General features: G+C 42.3%; 1 protein-coding gene across 3 annotated transcripts in view; it reads left to right on the top strand.

The window, feature by feature from the left end:
• HHAT (hedgehog acyltransferase) overlaps nucleotides 1–19,210 on the top strand; it is a 255,303-nt gene that overhangs the window by 115,333 nt on the left and 120,760 nt on the right. For all 3 annotated transcript variants that reach the window (XM_033094166.1, XM_033094165.1, XM_033094167.1), the window contains one exon: nucleotides 16,373–16,408. In XM_033094166.1, coding sequence (XP_032950057.1) covers nucleotides 16,373–16,408 — 36 coding nt within the window. The remainder of the gene's footprint in view (nucleotides 1–16,372; nucleotides 16,409–19,210) is intronic.

Here is a 19,210-nt window from a genome sequence, read left to right as displayed (position 1 = left end):
TATTTTCTTTAATAATTCCTTATCCCTCCAAATTATCCCTAATGATAGAAGTATAATCAGGATGTTAATTAATACATTTGCTGGCTATAACGTAGAGATGCATAGACACCACGTCTTCTTACAATAAGGGAAATGAGTTTCTGTAACAGCCTGTTTGAGGGCATATTTCTGAATTCCTCCTAAGGCGGCATGAAATTAATGTTTACCCATGATGACGGCACTCCAATTAGATTCTCATTTCTTTTTCACTGATTTTGAAGGATTGTTCTGGAGACGCTGAAAGTGCTATTCACATTATTAATAATTAGAGCTTTTATCTAGAGACTGGGTGCTCTCCTAAGTACTCTGACCATCTTCAGCCCTGTGTCCTTATCTGCTAGACACAGGTAGGACTGACCAAGTGTGTGTCCATTTGAATGGACGGTCAGGGTCCACACACAGACCTTCACTGTGGGGAAAGAACAGTGTTTCCTATAGATCCCGCCAACGTCCGAGGTTGTTAATTATAGAGGATTTGCTCCCCCTATTTACAATTCTTATCCAATAGTACCTTTTCTGTAATTTGTGTCCTTAGGAAGTTAGGGGCTTCTGCAAACTCAGGATTCAGCTCAGGAACCACTGCCATCTAAGCTCTAGCCTCTTGGTTCTCTTCTGGTCTTTCCTGACAGGCAAGCAGGCAAGTGTCCCTCCCTGTGTCATTAAACCCTGCACAGGCTGCTAGCCTAAAGGAAAGCTTGATTTGCTGATCATACTATGGCGTTGAAAGCCTCTGCAGCTCTCTTTTACAAGGAGGGAAATTTCCGCCTCTGAAGAATGTGAAAAGGAGGGATAATGAAGTCCCCAGTCCCTCTCAACCTAGAGCCATAAAATTATTTTAAATAGTTTCCATCAGATATTCTTCATTCCTAGGATTTGATTTTTTTTAACTCCTAAGAAGTCCAGATCTGGTGCAGAAGGGCAAAGGGTGGGAAGGACAGAAGAGAATGGGGGCTGCCATGGCTGGGAAATGGCGTGAGTCCGCTCAGATGGAGACAGCAGGTGTGTGGGCAGAGGGAGGGGCTCAGGACCCAGTGTGAGAACAAAGTGGGGCACAGAACTGGGAGGGCGTGGTAAGGGAGGTTGTGCCCAGAATTAGTTAATACTGAAAAATAATGAGAAGTAACCAGGAGGGCTTTTTGCCTGTGAGAGAGGATACACGGAATTCTCTGCAGAGCCATACAACATCTGGGTTCTTCCTGGACTTCAAAGAGAATGGTCGTCAGGGGTATCCAGTTGAAAGACAAAGGTCAGGAGTGTTCCAATGGGAGGTTTGTGGCCGTCACCACAGAACACCGTCCTCTTCCACATTTGTTTTGACAACCAGGAAGGACGTGTGTGTTTTATTTTGATGAGAAACAAGAGATGGATAGTGAATGATAGTGAATGGCTTGGAAGAGAGTCCAGAGCTACTGGAGAATTTAATGGATCAGCACAGTAGTTCATAATATAGAGGAGACAACTATAAAAGTCACCTGGCTCCTCCTTTCTCTTCTGGGTGAGTGCCCTTCCCCAATATATTAGTATCACAAATTCCCTCATCTCTTTCAAGTCTTGACTCCAGTGTCACCGTCAAAATGAGGCTTACCCTGACCATTCTGTTTAAAATTGCAACCTCCATCCCACCCATCCCCTTAGCCTACTGTACATATTTTTTTCTTAAACTCCACTACTTACCATCCCCTAACACACTACATGGTCTTCTTACCTGTAATGTGTATTGTTTAATGTTTCTCTCTTTTCCTGTTGTAACAGAAGCTCCATGTTTGTCTGTTTTACCCACTGATGTGTTTCTAAGAGCCAAAACAATGCCTGTCACCTAGTAGGTGTTCAGTTATTATTTGGTAAGTGAATGAATAAAATGAGTAAGAGGTAACATTCACAGACAGCAAAGAAGACACAATGGGGTCCTGGAAGAATCCCATTATGAAGTTGGGTATAAGAGAAAAAGGACATTTTCACAGGAGATGTGGACAACGGAAGCAATGTTTTTCTCAAAGTTATAATAAATTCTGTCAATTGAAAGATCCTAGGTAATGGGTTTTCTATCAGTACTTGTTCATTCAAGATTCAGTCTCTTTGATAAAAAAGTCATTATTTTGATATTCATTTCTGGTGCAACTGAATGCAGTGTAGGTTATATCTTTAAAATGTGATGGTTTTGCAAAAGGTTGTGCTATTATTGTTAAAATAGTTTTCTACTGGCCCCGAAAAGCTGAGTGGGAAGTGGGGAGATTAGTCAAGCAGAGGGAAAGGAGTGGAAAAGGAGAAGAAAGTAAACTTGGGGCCAGGGCTAAATTGGGATTCCTTAGGGGGAATAACTGAAAAGTCACTCTGAGGCCCTGTCAGTTCAATTACATAATTGCTCTGCGTAATTAAATACATAAATGTTGAGTAAACACCAATTCGTGAGAGAGAAGCAGGCGTAATTTGAGGATCTGATTTTGTGTTCCGTTGACTGGTGGTTGTAATTGTCCCCATATCATTATTTTGTACTTTTTCAGCTTCCCCCAAGTATTTTGTCAGTTCTTCTTGACCAGGGCCTCTTTCTGTAGTGTTCTTTTCCTACTTCATAGCAACTGGCTTTCTGTGTAGTCTTGATAACTATGAACTCCTGTGTTTTGATTTCTGAGGGGAAGTTTGTAAAGCTGAGGTTGTAGGTCAGGCTGCCGACCAGCTGGTTATCTGGAAAAGCCAGGAAAACTGTCCGTGACCATAATAACCAGAGCACACACCTCAAATGCATGCCTTGAGCTAAAGAGGGGCTCAGCAGAAAGTTATGTATGCCCCACATCTATGCATAAAATATCTTTAAACTGAAGGAACCAGGACAGTGGTTGCCTCGGGGTAAGGGAACTAAGAGATGGGGTGAGAGAAAGAGTTTTCACTGTGAATGCCCTTTTGTACCTTTTGAATTTTAAACCATGTAAGTATTGACCTATTTGAAAAAAATTAAATTACAAATTCAAAGCAAACAAGGTGTGGGAAAGTAATAAAAAAAATCTAGTTTCAGAAAAAGAAAATAAAAGAAAGTTATGGATGCTCATCCCATGTCACTTCCCGGTCTTTGTCCCCAGTAGTCTATAGTGCCACTCCTTTGGAAGGATATTAATTACATCACTCAGTATCGTTTCAAATTGGCTGAGTGGGCTTATCTGTAAGAGGCATAGTCCTTAGAGATTTTTCCATGTTCTAACGTAGAGCCGCCACTGCGATATAGAAGGAAGCAAAGAATTTTATGAGTCGATTTTAGTAAGAACACTCTACAAAAGTCCACGATGTGTCTGGAACACAGTTTTGAGCTCTGGTAACCAGTACCAGGGCTTCTAAATTACATTTGGTATCTGAGTAAATCTGAGCTTTGCTGCCTGATACCTGATAAAGGGGTCTGGACTCCAGGCTCATAGGCTACTAATGTCTTCAAGTTACTTGGATCTGAATGGACCAAGTAGTGTTTTAGAAGAGGGAAGAAGAAGAGACTTGTTAAGTCAGGGGAAAACTCTGGCTTTCAGCACTTTGTCAAGAAAGAAAAAAATATCTCTGAGCAGCTCAGAGACATGTCAGCCACCAGCAGAAATAATGACCACAAATTTAAATGAGTGGAGATACGTCTCTACTGATTTCCTTGGATATCTATCTCCATTTGGAGTTGAAACGCCCTTCTTTAGCCTTGGTTCCCAGGAGAATTCTGTAGGGGAAGCCCCTGTGGACCTGAAACCCGAGGCTCAAATACCAGACCTAAGAATGTTCATGTTCACCAAAGCTGTAGTATTCTGGCGGAATCAGACACCTCAGAGAACTTCTCAGGTTTGAGATCCCTGCGTGTCCTCAGGCAAAAATTCTTAATGAGATTATTAATCAAAACTAATGTTATCACAAAGGGAATGATGTAGGGACCCACTAACCTGATGGTGGCATTATACTACAATTTTAAATTGAGGTTTGTGGCATTTAACCTGGGTGTCATGTATTAATTTTTTCAAGTGTAAACTCAGTAATAGGGAAAGATTTTGGAAACTTTATCAACTAAGAAAAAATTCCATAGTAGAAATTTTGACTTTTGACTTAGAAAAATACTTAAAATATGAAATTACAAAACCATTTGTTTTCATATCAGAAGACAAAAATAACACATTACAAGGAGCAACAGGCAAAAAAAGAAAACAAAAAATGAAAAGAACAACAAAACCCTAGCCAATATGTTTAAGCTTTTTCATTATGTAGCCATCTTACATAAAGTGCCCAAAGACACCATTTTTATGAGGTTAAAGAAAAGTCCTTGATTGAAAGTGGGATGAAATGGGGGTGGGGCAGTGATTTCTTTATGTGCTTTTAAGTCCTCTGTGACCCTAGTCCATGCTGGTTCGAGCCTGGTTCAGGCCCCTTTTGCTGATCACAGCAGGACAACCACCATCTCTCATGACTGGCCTGCCCGTCTCTCTCTTGCCCCCTCCTCCATTCCTTCACTGAAGCCAAGTGGGGTCTTCGTAGAAGGCAAATCTCTGTGCAGTCATTCCTTTGCTTAAAACTGTTGAAGGTTCCCTAGTGCCCTTAGGATAAACTCAAAGTCCTGTGATGTCCAGGCATGCTTGGCGAGGCGGTCTGAGGGCAGGGCTGGCTGTGCCGGACTCTGAGCCAAGCTTCCTGGTTTATGATGTTGCCTTGGTGACTTAACGTTGAAAACCCTGAGGGGAGTAATTTAGCTCTCTGGGCTTCAGCTGCCTCAACTGTAAAATGGAGACGAGAGTAATGATACAATCCCAACAGGGTTGTTGTGAGGAATTAATGAGTCCTAACACGTACTAACCACCCAGTAAGTATTTACTATTATTGTCAGTATTTCTAGTCTGCTCTCAGTTTGCCTCTGCCCGTGTAGCCTTGCCCTCAGTCATACCAAACTATTTGCAGATACTTTCCCCACCCCCATTCACCTAGTGAGACGTATTTCCTTTTGCCTCTATTTCTGTAAGTTGCTTCCTTTGTCTGTAATGTCATCACACACAGACACACACTCACACACACTCATCTATCTACACCCCCTATATTCACCAGCTACATCCTTTGACTAAATCTTCCACAATCTTCAAAACTCAGCTCAGGTCAATGCTTCTTTACTCTGAGCAGCCTACCTAGATATCACTCTCTCCATTTTCCGAGTTCCCACAGCTCCAGTTCTTCCTTTTATCCTACCCTTTATTGCAGAAATGTATCAATGGCCTATTTACTTGTGGGTCTTTCTTCACTCCCTGATTACCCTTGTGAAAGAGGGAGTATAACTTGGTCGTTTCTATATACTCACTGCCTACATATTGTGTGCTCACAAATGGTGGGTGCCTGGATGGATGGATGGATGGATGGATGGATGGATGGATGGATGGATGGACGTTACCAAGGGAATCTGATCTAGTGACAGGAAGCTTCCTAAGGCAGCCCATTTAGTTATAATCACAATTGCACTAAATCTACCTGAAAATACAATCACTCCATTGTGTTTTCTGATCCATTACTTGTCCATATTAAACTTATCTGGTTCCCTGTGTCACCGTCTCAAACAGTCTGCTTTCAGATCCCTTCCTAATCCTGGTTGGCACCCTCTAAACATTCTCCTCTTTGTCAGTCTCCCTCTAAAGTAGGCACTTAAAATTGAGAGTGACCCTTCAGATATGGTGTCTAGTGAGCACAAAGATACATTGTGAATCCTTCTGTAACTCTGAAGTGGACAAATGCTAGCAATTTCCCCCCTCATAACACTGTCCATTTGTTGAGCTCACAGTTCGTTACCCTTCCCCCTCAGATCTTAACGTGCCTCTGCTGTACCACCTGCTTCCAACCTGTCCATGCAGGCATTGTGGGCTGTAGTAAAAACTTTGGCTGCTCCTCTGAATTAAATGGGAGTCATTGTAGGCTGTAAGTAGAGGAATGATGTGTCCTGGGTGTTTAAGGGATAGTTCTGACTGCTCTGTTGAGAATGGCCTGTAGGAGAGCAAGGGGGCCCATTAGGAGGTATTGAAGTGGAGGTAGTAAGAAGTCATCGGATTCTGGATGTATTTTGAAAGTAGCACTAACAGGGTTTGCTGATGGATTGGATGTCGGGATTAGAGAGTCAAGGATGACTGCAGGGTTTATGGCCTCAGCAGCTGGAAGGATGGAGTTGCCATTGACTGAGATGAGGCAGGCTACGGGAGGGGGAGAGGCAAGGAGATGCGCAAGAGTGCAGTTCTGGATGTGCTAAGTTGAAATTCTTTTAGACATCCGTGTAGAGATGTTTAAAAATTAGGGAGATGTAGGGGTCTGGAATACAAGGGAGAGGTGTGAGTTGTAAATATGCATTTGGGAGTTTTTAGGACATAGATCACATTTAAAACCCTGAGACTGGGTGGTGAGACTACCAAGGGAATGAGTATTTAGAGAAGAGAAGAGGACCAAGGTCTAATGAGCCCTAGCTCTCTCATCTATAAATGGATACGTTCTCTCTATATATGGAATTCCAGATATTTGGTATATTATTAATGTCTATTGAATCACTCACGTTATGACCTATTGGCAGGTTATAATTATTTTAGTGGGTTACACACAGCACTTTGAAATATGGAGTGGAATAGAAAACATCACAGTGCATTGCTCAGAAGAAAGATACATAAGTTTTCTTGAAACTTTTTTGTTTCAGTTATATATCTATATAAGTTATCTCTTCCTGTGAAACAAATTACCCCCAAATTTAGCAGTTTAAAACAACAAGTATTTATTATTCCTGGGGTCCAGGGGCTGCCTACCTGGATGGGTTGGCTGCCAAGCTGTCGGCCAGGGCTATAGTCTTCAGGAGGCTGGGCTGGCAGGAGGATCTGCATCCAAGCTCACTCTCGTGGCTGCTGACAGCAGTCTCAGCTCCTGGTCACGCGGGTCTTTCCTTAGGGCTACTCCTGACATTATAGCTGGCTTCTACCGGAGCACATGCCTGAGAGAGAGAGAACCAGAGAGCACCCCCAAGACAGAAGCCATAGTCTCTTTTATAACCGACTCTCAAAAATGAGACATCATCATGTCAACCATGATTCTCTTCTCTTCACTTCTGTTAGTTACACAGACCAATCCTTCTGGTACAATGGGGATTTATACCAGGGTGTGAATGCCAGGAGGTGGAGACCATTGATGGCCATCTTGAAGTCTGGTTACCACAACCTCTCTCTATATTTGTAAATACTAGGTTGAACTATGACATATCCTTCTTAATGTGGGTCGTATGAAAAAACACCTGCTCTATAGTGTCTAATGTTGTGTGCCATTGGGCTGAGATGTACATTCGCTGGCAGAAGCCCATTTAAGAACCTCTATTATTAATACTTTTTTACACCCATGGTTAATTACCAGTGACTTTCAGATCATAGGTTTGAACATTAGTGATTTTTACAATGAAACAATCCAATTGAAGTCTAAATGGGCTATGTAGCACTGTTTGTCCCTAAATTAAGTGAGCTTATACTAATGTCCTTTCATAGTCCTACTGTCTGATTTCCTGTTGTTTGCATCTTTTACCAATCTGGTCATCTGCCAAGTCTGTCTGCTGTTTATGGGTTCTCACTTCAAATCTGTGACCATACATTATGCACAGCTGTGTGCCTGGTTTCAGGTTTCTTGGAGAATATAATACGTGGGCTTTTGACAGTACTTACACTTCCTACCTTTTTTTCTGCTTGCTTATTGGCTTGTGAGTATGACCTGAGTAATGAGCTTGTGGGCAATTTTACCTATAGATGAATGGGATATAATTAAACTTTTATGTTTTGTAAAGCGGGGTTATTATATACATAAAAGCGTGCCCTACTTAAGGGAATCTTATAGAATAATAATAGACATGGCTTTTAATGTAATTTGGTATACCCTGCTGTGAAAAACAAATCTGTTTTTAGCTCTCCTAGGTGATATTTTCTTTGTTTTTACTAGCATAAGTGACTGAAAACGAACAAATTATCTTTGAAGTGCTAATAGACTCTAAGCAGGCTAGAAGTCTCTAGTTAAAGAGTTAAGAGGCCAGTTGAAAACACAACACTAAGTAAAAACAAAGACATATGGCCATTGGCTTTTAACTTAAAACTGTAGGAGTTTCAAAATGGAATAGTTTCATGGGATAAAGTGAGCACTACCAATTAATTGGAAAGCAACTGTTTTACAAGAAGTCTCTAGTTTGGTGTTGACTGGGTTTCAAAATGCTTATACTGTCTGTCAGTCCTGCATCTGCAGGTCTTGTCTGGCTTGTTACAAACTGATCTTGTGACAACTGTCACAGGGAGACCTGGAGGACTGTTATTCGCAGCAGGATCCCCAGGGATCGAAGCCCTTTTGTTCTCAAACGCCTGCCCCAATAGCATGCTGGATGCTGGGCTTACTCTAATTTTTTATTTATGACCAGTTGTCTCCCTAAGCTGTAAGCTCCTGTGAGCAGAGACCGTTCCTAGCACCTGACAGTGTCTGGCCCTGTCCAAGGTAGGGGCTCGTTACCTATTTGTTGAGAGGAGGAAGGAAGAAATTAGATTCTTTATTCTCTTGCATGGGTTTATTTTCAGGAGAATAAGGTTTGTGGTACAGTATACATATGATGCTTCTTTTTCTCCGTGTTTCTATTAAATGTAGTAAATTTTAATTTTCCTTGAGATATGTGAACTTTAAAATGTTGGAGACTATTTACAATATAAGTCCTATTTCTCAAAGTAAGATCTCTTTTTCCTTCTATGCCTATCTCATGTTTTTGTAACATCCAATGGGAGAGGGCCTTAATTTTTATGACACAGATGTGGAGCACCGGCGGCTTGGGTGAGCAGGTTGAGGGCTGATGAGTTAGAAAACCTTGAAGGCGTCTTTAGGTTCAAACCTGTTCACATCCCTCAAGGCCAGAGTCCCTTGTAAACCAAGCTGCATCACCAGGCAGCTGTAAGAAATGATTTCCTGTTTGCCCAGAGCACTGTCTCAACATAGGACCGCTAATGAAGTGGCTGTGGACTTGTTCCACCGACCTGGCTTTGGTATTAACTATGTGAAAAACAAAAGCACATGTTTGTGAAAAGCCAAGAGCTCGTGTGTGTATTGGCTGTCTGCCTTGCAGTCTCTTGATTTTTCCTTGCGCTCTCTGCTGTGTTGATCAGCCTTGTGCAGTTGTCCTGTCTAGGCCTGATGAGACCTTCTGTGTCACACCGCTTCAAGCCTCAAGCCTTGCAGCATGGTACAGCCCTGTGGGACTCCATTCTCATCTGTGACCCTCTGGGCTCTGCTACCTACTCCCTACAGCTCTCTCTGTTGGATAGTGCTGTGGGTTATTTGCTCATTGACCAAATGTTTCCTCATAACCTCCTTTATTTTTTTCCTTCTAAATTTCAATAAATAATTTGATAGAAATTTATAGAAAGAAAAATGGTTGTATTCACTTGGATTAGCTGGAGCCATCTAGATGAAACAGATGCCCCGGGAGAGACTAAGACATTTTGTGGGTAATTAGTGAGCCTGGGAGAGGCTACAAAGACTTGGGGACTTGGTTGTCTTAAAACCTTGGGACTCTGCTTGTATCTTAGACAGTCAAGTAGGGAATAAACACCAAAGGGGCATTCTTAGCAAGGCTGCTACATATAATTGGTATGAAAATAAAACTGAGCAGGGAAAGGATACAATTTGGTGAGGATGACACTAATATTGAACTTATTTTAAAAATGATTAAGTATCATTTTTAGATATAATGACCATTTTATTTAGATTCCAGTTACGGTAAAGAATCTTTTGTTTCACTATAAAAAGAAGGAAAAGCCTATGTACCTCACCCCAGTTCAACACTTGAGTCTTATTTCTGTTTTTTCGAACCAGTTGGCCTTGGATTGCTAATAGCGACAGAACCAAATGTTCATCTGTTCCGAGGGGTGAAACGATCATGTGATGGCAGTTTTTCAACCCATAGTGAACAACTTCATCAAACACAAATCATGAGTAATTGCTCATTGTAATATTGTATCCACAAGAGAAATGCTGTATGGTGGTATGAGATTTTAAGAAGATGATCATAAATACATATGTATAGGGAATACATTATTCAACTTTGAAGATTGTATTAACATTTCTTTGTGTTAAACTTTTATGACCTGGTAGCATTTTTTTTTTCTTCAGTCTTGACTTGTTTAATTGCCCAGTTCCCAGTCCCCAACCTTTTGAGATCTGACCTACTTAATGGTGGTTCCTGAAGCACCAGGTATCTTGGGCCCAGTTAACTTTATAAACAGAAGCTGAGGCCCATGTTTCTAGATGATCTTTTCTGAGAGGGGAATAAAAGGCAAAAGCCAGATATTCTTATTCTCTAATTGGAGACAATTCAGTAGTCGAGTTGTCAAAGGCAACCAGGGCAGAAAGATCAGCAGGGCCTTATCAGTAGTTCCGTTAAGGATATGGATTTCTTTCCCTTTAGCTTGCTGCTTCTGGTTGCCTTCTGGGCATCACTGCTGCAAGTGCTGCCTGGGAGAAAGAAGAGAGCATCTCCCCCTGTCTCCTATGGCTCTGGAGCCAGTTCTCCTTCATCTCAGTAACACTTTAGATTCCAACCCAAGTGATGTTTTGTGGGGGTCACTGCCAGCTGGCTTCCAGTGGGAGGAGCCTAAGTTCTATCCACTTTTCTCTCATCTGATGACCCTATTAAATTCTTCCCTCTACTAAATCTGCTGGCATCTGTACCCATCTTCTGTTACATCTTTCGTACCCATCACCTGGCACAGTGGAAAATCCCCCCACCCCCTTCCAGGATAAACAAAAACAACCTCACTTGTCTCATTCTTCTGTAGTCACTACCTTTTCTCCTCCCTTTCACAACCAAACTGGTCCTAAGAGTTATTTGTGCTCACTGTCTCTGCTTCCTGTCCTTCCCATTCACTCTTTACTTGGCTCTAGTCTGGCTTCCATTTCTGCCACCCAAGGAGACTACTTATCAGAGCTGTCAGTGACCTCCATGTTGACAAATATCTCCAGTAGACATCTTTACATAAAGAGATGAAAAAGAAGAGGAAGTTAGACCTTACCTAACACTGTGCACAAAAATTTACTTAAAATAGATTATAGATTTATATATAAGAGCTAAACAAAACTTTTGGAAGAAAACATAGGAGAAAAATTTTCAAGACCATAGGTTAGGCAAAGATGTATTAGGTATGACACCAAAAGCATGATCCACAATAGAAAAAATTGATAAAGTGGATTTTAAAAATTGAAAACTTTTGTGCTTCAAATGACACACGTAAATGAAAATGAAAAGACAATCTACAGATGGATAGAAAATATTTCCAAATCATATATCTGATTCAGGGCTTGTTTCCTGAATATTCCTAAGGGTAGGAGCTTAGTTCTCTTGTTCTCTGTTGTGTCTTGAGCATCTGTTGCAGTGTCTGACATCAAGAAGATGCTCAATAAATATTTGTTGGATAGATGAATGAACACAGCATTAATGTCGTTTGGAGAAGAGCCTTCAGGAACTTAATAAAGTCTAAGGAGGGGAGAAAAGAATCTGGAACATTCGTAGAACGTTTATGAAGCACCTGTACACACTACATTTGTTCCTTTTTACACTGTACATGTCATTATCTCCATGCTGCAGTTAAGAAAAATGAGGCCTGGAGGGATGATTTTGTTTGGCCCAAGGTCAGATACTATTAAGTGGAAGAGCAGGAGCTCAGCCCGTGAATTTCTATATCCACCTCCAGTGAGATGTGGTTTCTACTGTCGTTTAGGGAAAGCGCTTTACTTCTGAGCCTTCCAGCTGGTGCTGGCATTCCTCTTCTTTCTCCAACACTGTGAGATGTCCAGATCTCCAGGCGTTTGGGCTGTTTTCCCAGAATTTGCTCCCTCGTAACCTGATGGCAGACACACTTGGCGGATGCAGTGAAGAGGGTGCCCTGTGAATGCCCAACACTATTTTTCACCATGTTTGCCCTTTAGAAGTTGTCCTCCCAGGGCTATAATTCGTATTTTCTACTTTCCTATCAGACTTTGGTATTTTACCAAATGTGGCTTGACTGCCAACTAGTGTCTGTCTTCCTGACCTAAATTCACTTTCACTCTTCCCTGTTTTTCCAGCATCACTTTTTATTTTTGACTGTCATCCATCTCCAAATCTCAAATTGATATGCAGGTTAGATCCAGCCATGGCCAGACTAGAGTGTACGAAAGTGAGGGAATGACACCCTGCAGACTATACTCACATGATTTATATGGATGGAGGTGGAGATGGTGTGACATGATGCCAGTTACTGTATGATGTCATCAGGCTGCGTGTTCCAAGCATTGTGTCAGAAGATAAGGCGTTGATTAAAACTGAGAGGAGGGCAGTGTTTTGACACTTTGAATAAAGAGCTGGGCTCTAAGGGACCTGGACTGTTAGCCTCAGCTCTGCCGCTAATTACCGTGTTTCTCTGAAAATAAGGCCTAGCCGGACTATCAGCTCTAATGCGTCTTTTGGAGCAAAAATTAATATAAGACCGGGATGTGTATATATGTGTGTGTGTGTGTGTGTGTGTGTGTGTATAATATTATATAAGACCCGGTCTTACAGTATATAAGACCAGGTATTATGTTATATTATATCATATTACATTATATTACATTATACCCGGTCTTATATTAAATTATATAAGACCTGGTCTTACATTGTATTATATTATACAAGACCTGGTATTATATTATATTATATTATATTATATTATATTATATTATATTATATTATATTATATAAGACCGGGTATAATTTATATTGAAATAGGACCGGATCTTGTATTAATTTTTGCTCCAAAAGACGCATTAGAGCTGATGGTCCGGCTAGGTCTTATTTTTGGGAAACACGGTATGTATTTGTGTTTCAAATTATTTCATCTTCCTTATCCTCTGTTTTTAATTTTTCAAGTAAAGAGGTTAGAGCAGATAAACTTTAAGATCTTTACTGCTATCTGAAATTAAGTGAGGTAGCCCAGCCAGAACTAAAGAGGGCTTCTTGAATCTAGGTATGAACTTTATTCTCATAGTGATTTGACTTGGTTTTTACTTTCAACTCTCTTAGTCAGTTTTCAAACTTCCTGGGCAGAATATGAGAGCCAAAGTTTGGCATTCCACTACTGGGATAAATGGTCTGGAGATGAACAACTGTGAAGATTGCCGATTGAAGAAATAGAGGCAAGGATTGAGATCTGAATATGGTACTTCATATAATACTGTCCTGGCATGTGTCATGCTAAGCGGCTGTTAACCACTGTGGTTCGGAAACTTACCTCCCTGGTTGTATGGCAGGTGCAATTTCTGGCCACAGTTCATTGACTTTTATATTCCTAGCTCCAAAACAGCCCAGATCAGCCTGGGAGAAAGGACCAGGACCCCAAAAGGCAGGCAGCCTGGCAGAGCAGGACAAGTCCTGGAACCACCTGTGGGTTCTGGTCTGCATTCTTCCACGGACACGCTGTGTGGGCCTGACCCCTCTGTCAAAGAGGGCACTAAATGCGAGGATATAGAAATATCTGTGCTTGGTGAGTAGACATGGGCAGCACCACGTTGTCAGGCGCAAGGAGCCTAATTTTGATGCACGGTGAGGCTCTAACAAGAGTAGCAGTCGTAATCGTAATAAAGAAACCATCAGGGCTGCAATGGAACCATTAGCCCAGGCACGGCCCACTGATTTGCTGATGGTTACCAGACAAGAGCGGCTGCTATGGGAGTGAGAATTCACACTTAGAGATGCTTCCGGAAAGTGACTAAAACAGAGTTGGAAGCCTGAGGCAAGGTGGAACGTTTAAGGTCATCCATTCCAGTGTTCTGTCTGATGGTTCAGTGTCCTTTACACACCCTTTTAACCTAGGCTTGCACTCATCCCATGGTCGGACATTCACTGCCTTGGTAGGGCATTGCAACTTGTTAGAAAATTCCTTTTTATATGTATGTCAATCAAGCAGAAAACCACCTCCCGTTATTGCTGTCAGTTGATATTCAGACAACAAAAACTTTTACATCACATAGACACATAAAAGAGTCCCTATTTTTTATTTCTGGAAGGAACCAAGAATGATATGCACGGGATCACTGTTTCTGATGTGTCCTCCTTAGGAAATCCAGGCTTCCTGTGGGCTGGTAGCTGTGAGAGATTATTTGCTTAAAAGGTGATAAGAGTAATTGTGCTATAGTTTGATAGCTATCTGATTTCAGACAAGAAGCCCCATTTCTATCTGTGGGTATTTATCTTACGTATTTGCATGTAATAATAGTTGATGTATTCAATGACTGCTTGAAAGCATCTCCTATCTGCAGTGGACGGTGGTAAGTTCCAGAGCAGACAGAGGTACTGGTGCCTCATCACAGCATGTCATTCACATGTTGATTCACTCAACACACATTTTGTGAGAAGCGGCTTGGTGGCTGGCTCTGGCTCTGCCCTCGTGGAGTTTGCAGTCCACGAAGGGAGAGCATGTTTGATATTGGTCACACTCTACTGAAATCATTGCTGACTTTGCTATGTCTTGGCTAGCGGTTATGTGCTGTGTGTGACGGGCTTGCCACTGCCTGGCTCATTGTCACCATGGTAAACGTTAAGTGGGTCAGTGGCTGGATACGTGAAGGGAAAAGGCCCAGACTTGGGCATTTGGTACTCTGAGCTAGATCCTGACTCAGCAATTAATTAGCTGTGTGACTGGGGGTAGGACCATGTGGCTTTGTAAAATAGGGACCTCCTTTGCAGGGTGTGTTGTGAGGATTGAAAGAGATAGTGCAGTGGTGCCTAGCACAGGGCCTGGTACACGATTCTTAAAAAAAACACCACAGTCTTAGTCCATTTCTACCGTAGCTCCCTAAGGCGCCTTATCCACCTGTACAGGAAAACTAATGAGAACATATTTCTATAGACTTCATTGGTTTGCTCATGTTTTGAAATGAAAGATGTAGCCCCTGGAAGAGGCCCCACCCTTGAACCCTTTGAAACGGGCCTACATCAGTTTTACCATGGTAGAGAGGAAACCCAGAGTTTCATTTGAGGAAGACGAAAAAGTTCTGGAGATAGATGGTGGTGATGGTTGCACAACAGTGTGAGTGTACTTAATGCTGCTGAACTGTATATACTTCAAAATTGTTAAAATGGTAAACTTTATGTTTGGCTTTGTTTCTCTATTCTCGCCTTCCCTGTGTCCATGATCTGTAAACAGATGCTTAAGTACATAAAAGAACCTCGTCACTTAAAGGTGCCCTACAAGGAATCCTATTTTAATGTCAGTCACCGCCTGTCATATGTCCGATGGGGGAGGGAGGTGCTGGGCATGCTGGGTGCTCCTGGGACAGGGTGGGGGTTGAGCAGGAGAGAGGCACGGCCTGGGCAGTCGGACCCCACTGCAGGGTGAATCTCTGTGTCTGTTGCTCATTGTCTGTAGGGACAGAATTAACTCAGGCTTCACTCAAGCAGATCGCTAGCCCAGGAGGCCAGTGGGTGTGGGGCACCCAGCAGTCACCATCTAGGTGGTAGAAGTCGCAAAAATGCCTTGTGGACGGCAGTATCATAATTCTGGCTACCGAGTCTTTTTACTCAGAGACAGACCCAAAGGGAGAGAAGCGGCTGGAGTTCAGGGGGAACAAGCATCCTAACTAGGGAAATCAAGGCAGTACCCTTCAGAAGGATTATGCAAGTTTGGTGATGTCAGGGGTGTGCTGTGGCTGGAAGGGCTCACCACTGCCCAGGACTTACTGGATGCCTGGCGTGAGGCCCCAGCTCACCAGCGAGTGCGTGGAGCTGCTCTGCTCCCTTCCCTGCTAGGGCAGACCCAGACAGGGACGGGGTGCTCTCTCTGGTGAAAAGCTGCAGGGACTTGCGCTGGGAGGATTGGGGAAGGCCTGAGCTGACCCTTCCCCACCCCTTTGCTTCCCTTAGGTCAGTGTGGTTTTGCGCTTTGAAAACACACTTCATTTATTTTTGAGACAGCTAGTGTTATAAAAGGACTCACCAATTAGAAAAAGGGAAGGTACCTGGGAAATCCATCCTTAGGTCTTTCTTTCTAGAACGAGAGCTTAGACTTGCCAAATCACTTTTGCTATCGTAGAGCAGTGGTTCAATCTCATTGCTGGGCCCATCCCCAGAATTTCTGAATCACTGTGTCTAAGGGGCCTGGGAACTTGCTTTTCCAGTAAGTTCCCGGGGAATGCTGCTGTGACTGCCCAGGGGCCATACTTTGAGAACCACAATCATAGAGTAATCCATTTATTCACCATGCTCTGAATGTAAATTACCTATTTTTTGTCAAGTCCACCATTTCAGTAAATATCTTCTATTGATAAGCTTGTCTGTGTCTCCTTTGAACAGGTATTTTGACGTTGGACTGCATGATTTCTTAATCCGGTAAGCCAATAATTTTTATTTTCAATATCATTGAATAGCATGTCTGTTAGGGAAGACTGAGAATTAAAAATAAAATCCTTGTTCAATATCTTGAAAAATAATAACAGCTGTATACGTGTCAAGAAAACACATTAGCACTATGTTTTTGTGCCCCCCAGAATCACACGAGATTATCCTTCTTAAATAATCAAAGGAAATTATATTTAAAGGGGTTTATATATGAAGTGATAGCTACCCAAGAGCTTGGACAAGCTTAATTCCACCTGTTGGGCATCTGGAAAGACAAATATGCCTGCTTGCATTCATATGTTAAACAACCCACTTAACCAATTTTCCCTCCATTAAATTTAAGCTTTTTAATTGAATCTATTGGTTGTTTTACAGTCATTAAGATACAACCTGTTCATAACTGAAAGAGATTACAGATGGTAGTTTATATTCTAGTTTATTGACAATTTTTACCAGAGTTGGCTTATGGGACATACTCATTCCAAGTAGCTGTGAAATCTCACAGAGCTTAAATGGAAATATTCCAGAATATTAACAATGTTGGTAAGAATATGCGTGATATTTTTCTGCTATCAACTTTGCTGCATTTTCTAGATATTTTTATACTGAGTGTGCATTATTCTGACGATGGTAAAAATTATCATTAAAATGCCTGTCAGAAATATATGTGGGAAGCAATAATGGTTGCTGAAGGACTGGTTGCCGAAGATTACAAGGAAATCAGAAATCATGTAGAGCTGATGTGCTTTCTGCAATCATGTGGCTCTAAATGTGAATTAATTCTGACTAAGAGTCTGCTATTAAACAATCTGTAAATTACATGTGATTTCTGGATAAGGTGGTTCCGTTCTCCACATGCATGACCATCTCCCTGTGGGTAAGATGCTCTCGAGGGGAGGTGGTCGTAATTGGCATCGCCTTTATCCTAAACCAACAGCATTTCCTCTGTGCTAGGTTATATATGGCGGTGGTCCAGGAGAGGCCCTACGTACCTGTCCTTTCTCCAGGGCCTCATCCAGGGCTGTGCATTGAAGTCTCTTTGGTCTACCCCAGACCCAAGGACTATGGGTTGTCCTGGCTTTCTCCAGGATGCCCCACATAGATGATAGGTGTGTAAACTACCTCTGACACATCCTGCATAGCAGGAGGGATAAAGGACCAACTGTCATGGGAAAGGCAGGCACGAGAATTCCATATCTAAACTGATCCGAAAAAGCTGCCTGGGTCTATTTCAGGGAGTAGTTTAGAGTTTTGAGTTAATGTTTTGGTACTTTGTACCGCTGCCATGCTACTGTTCACATCATTTCCTGTGGTCGATGCAAGTTTGTACTTTTCTGATTTTTTCTAGTAACTTTCTTAGGGAATGGAACATGTCTTAATCACCTTTCTATGATTAAATTGTATAGAATCAACCTTCGACACACACTTGTGGTAGCAGTGAATGAATGAGTGAATGAATGAAATGAGGGAAAAAGGACAAGGAGGGTGAGGATTAAGAAGAAGCTGTTCAGTCATTTATGCAACAAATAATTATTAAGCCTACCATGTGCTACTTACTTGGATATGTCTGGAAATAATATCGTGAGAAAAATAGACATTTGATTTAAAGCTTTCCCTGAGCTTATCACTTCCCAGGTTTGTGGTGGGCGACTTGAAATGGGGAGGAGAGGTGTTCTGCCTCTGGGACCCCTCCTCCTTTCCCTTTTGGGCTCCAACTGTGTTGCGTGGTGAGTGGTTAAGTGCCTCTAATATAACTGGTGCTAGGATCCCCTTGCTCTTTTGGGTGTGTACTGGTGAGATGCTCTAACTAGCCACCTTATTCCGTGTTCTGTGAAAAAAGCAGAAGTGGCGAAGTAAGGCTTCTTTCTGTCTTGCCATCTCTTGATAGTTTTCCCCTTCCCTAATCTGGTAGGCACAGAGCAAATAACATGTCTCTTGCTTATCCAGTTGGGGAATGGGAGGTCCCCTTGCCGCCACGCCCAGTCTGTGTGACAGGGTTCCTTCATCTCCCTTCACATGACAGCGCTCCCTAAGCCAAGATGTTAAAGATTCCAAGAATCCCCTCCCTCTTTCATCTTCCCAATTTAGAAGTAGAGTGGGGGTGGGGAGGGGGTCCCTGGGAGCAGACAGTCCTCCATCACTTAGTAATGCCAGGGTGAGGTAGGGTTATCACCTCTTAATTTACAGCCCTCCTTAGAAAATAAGTCCTTTCTGTTCCCCGTTTGGAAGGTGAAGCCTGGTGGGGACTGAGCACTGTTTATCATTGGGTGCCTATGGGGAACTGTTTCATTAGAACCATGATCCAGTGGCTAGGTTGAAGAGGGTGGGGACGCGTGCAAGTGGGAGGTGAGGGAATGGCAGCAATAACACTTTGGAGAAGTTAAGCTGTGAAGGGGAAGAAGGAAAGACAGGGCAGGTGGTGGAGAGGGAGGTTTGAGTGGGGATTTTTTCCTTTTTTAATTGGAGGGACTCTTGTTGTTTAGCCACTAGCAGGTCTTAAGTGCCCTTTAGACTTAGAGAAAGTGGTCTCAGTTGGCTGGAGAGAAGCAGAGTGTGATTGCTAGGAGAATGAGGGAGCAGAGTCAGTGAGCGGTGTCCTTGTAACGCCAGAGAGTGATGGCATTTTCCTGTAAGCTTATCACTAGTGCAAACTGTAGTGGGTTGGAGGAGCGAGGCGAGTGATACTTGAGGAACCCTTCTCATTCTGTGATGGCCAAGAGAAGAAAACATATTTCCCCTTGTAAAAGAGGAGACGGTGGAGAAATGGGCATAGATTAAAAAAAATAATAATAA

The sequence above is a fragment of the Rhinolophus ferrumequinum genome, chromosome 22 (genome assembly GCF_004115265.2).
Source record: "Rhinolophus ferrumequinum isolate MPI-CBG mRhiFer1 chromosome 22, mRhiFer1_v1.p, whole genome shotgun sequence".
NCBI classification, from domain to species: Eukaryota; Metazoa; Chordata; class Mammalia; order Chiroptera; family Rhinolophidae; genus Rhinolophus; species Rhinolophus ferrumequinum.
This window is presented reverse-complemented; position numbering and strand designations above follow the sequence as displayed.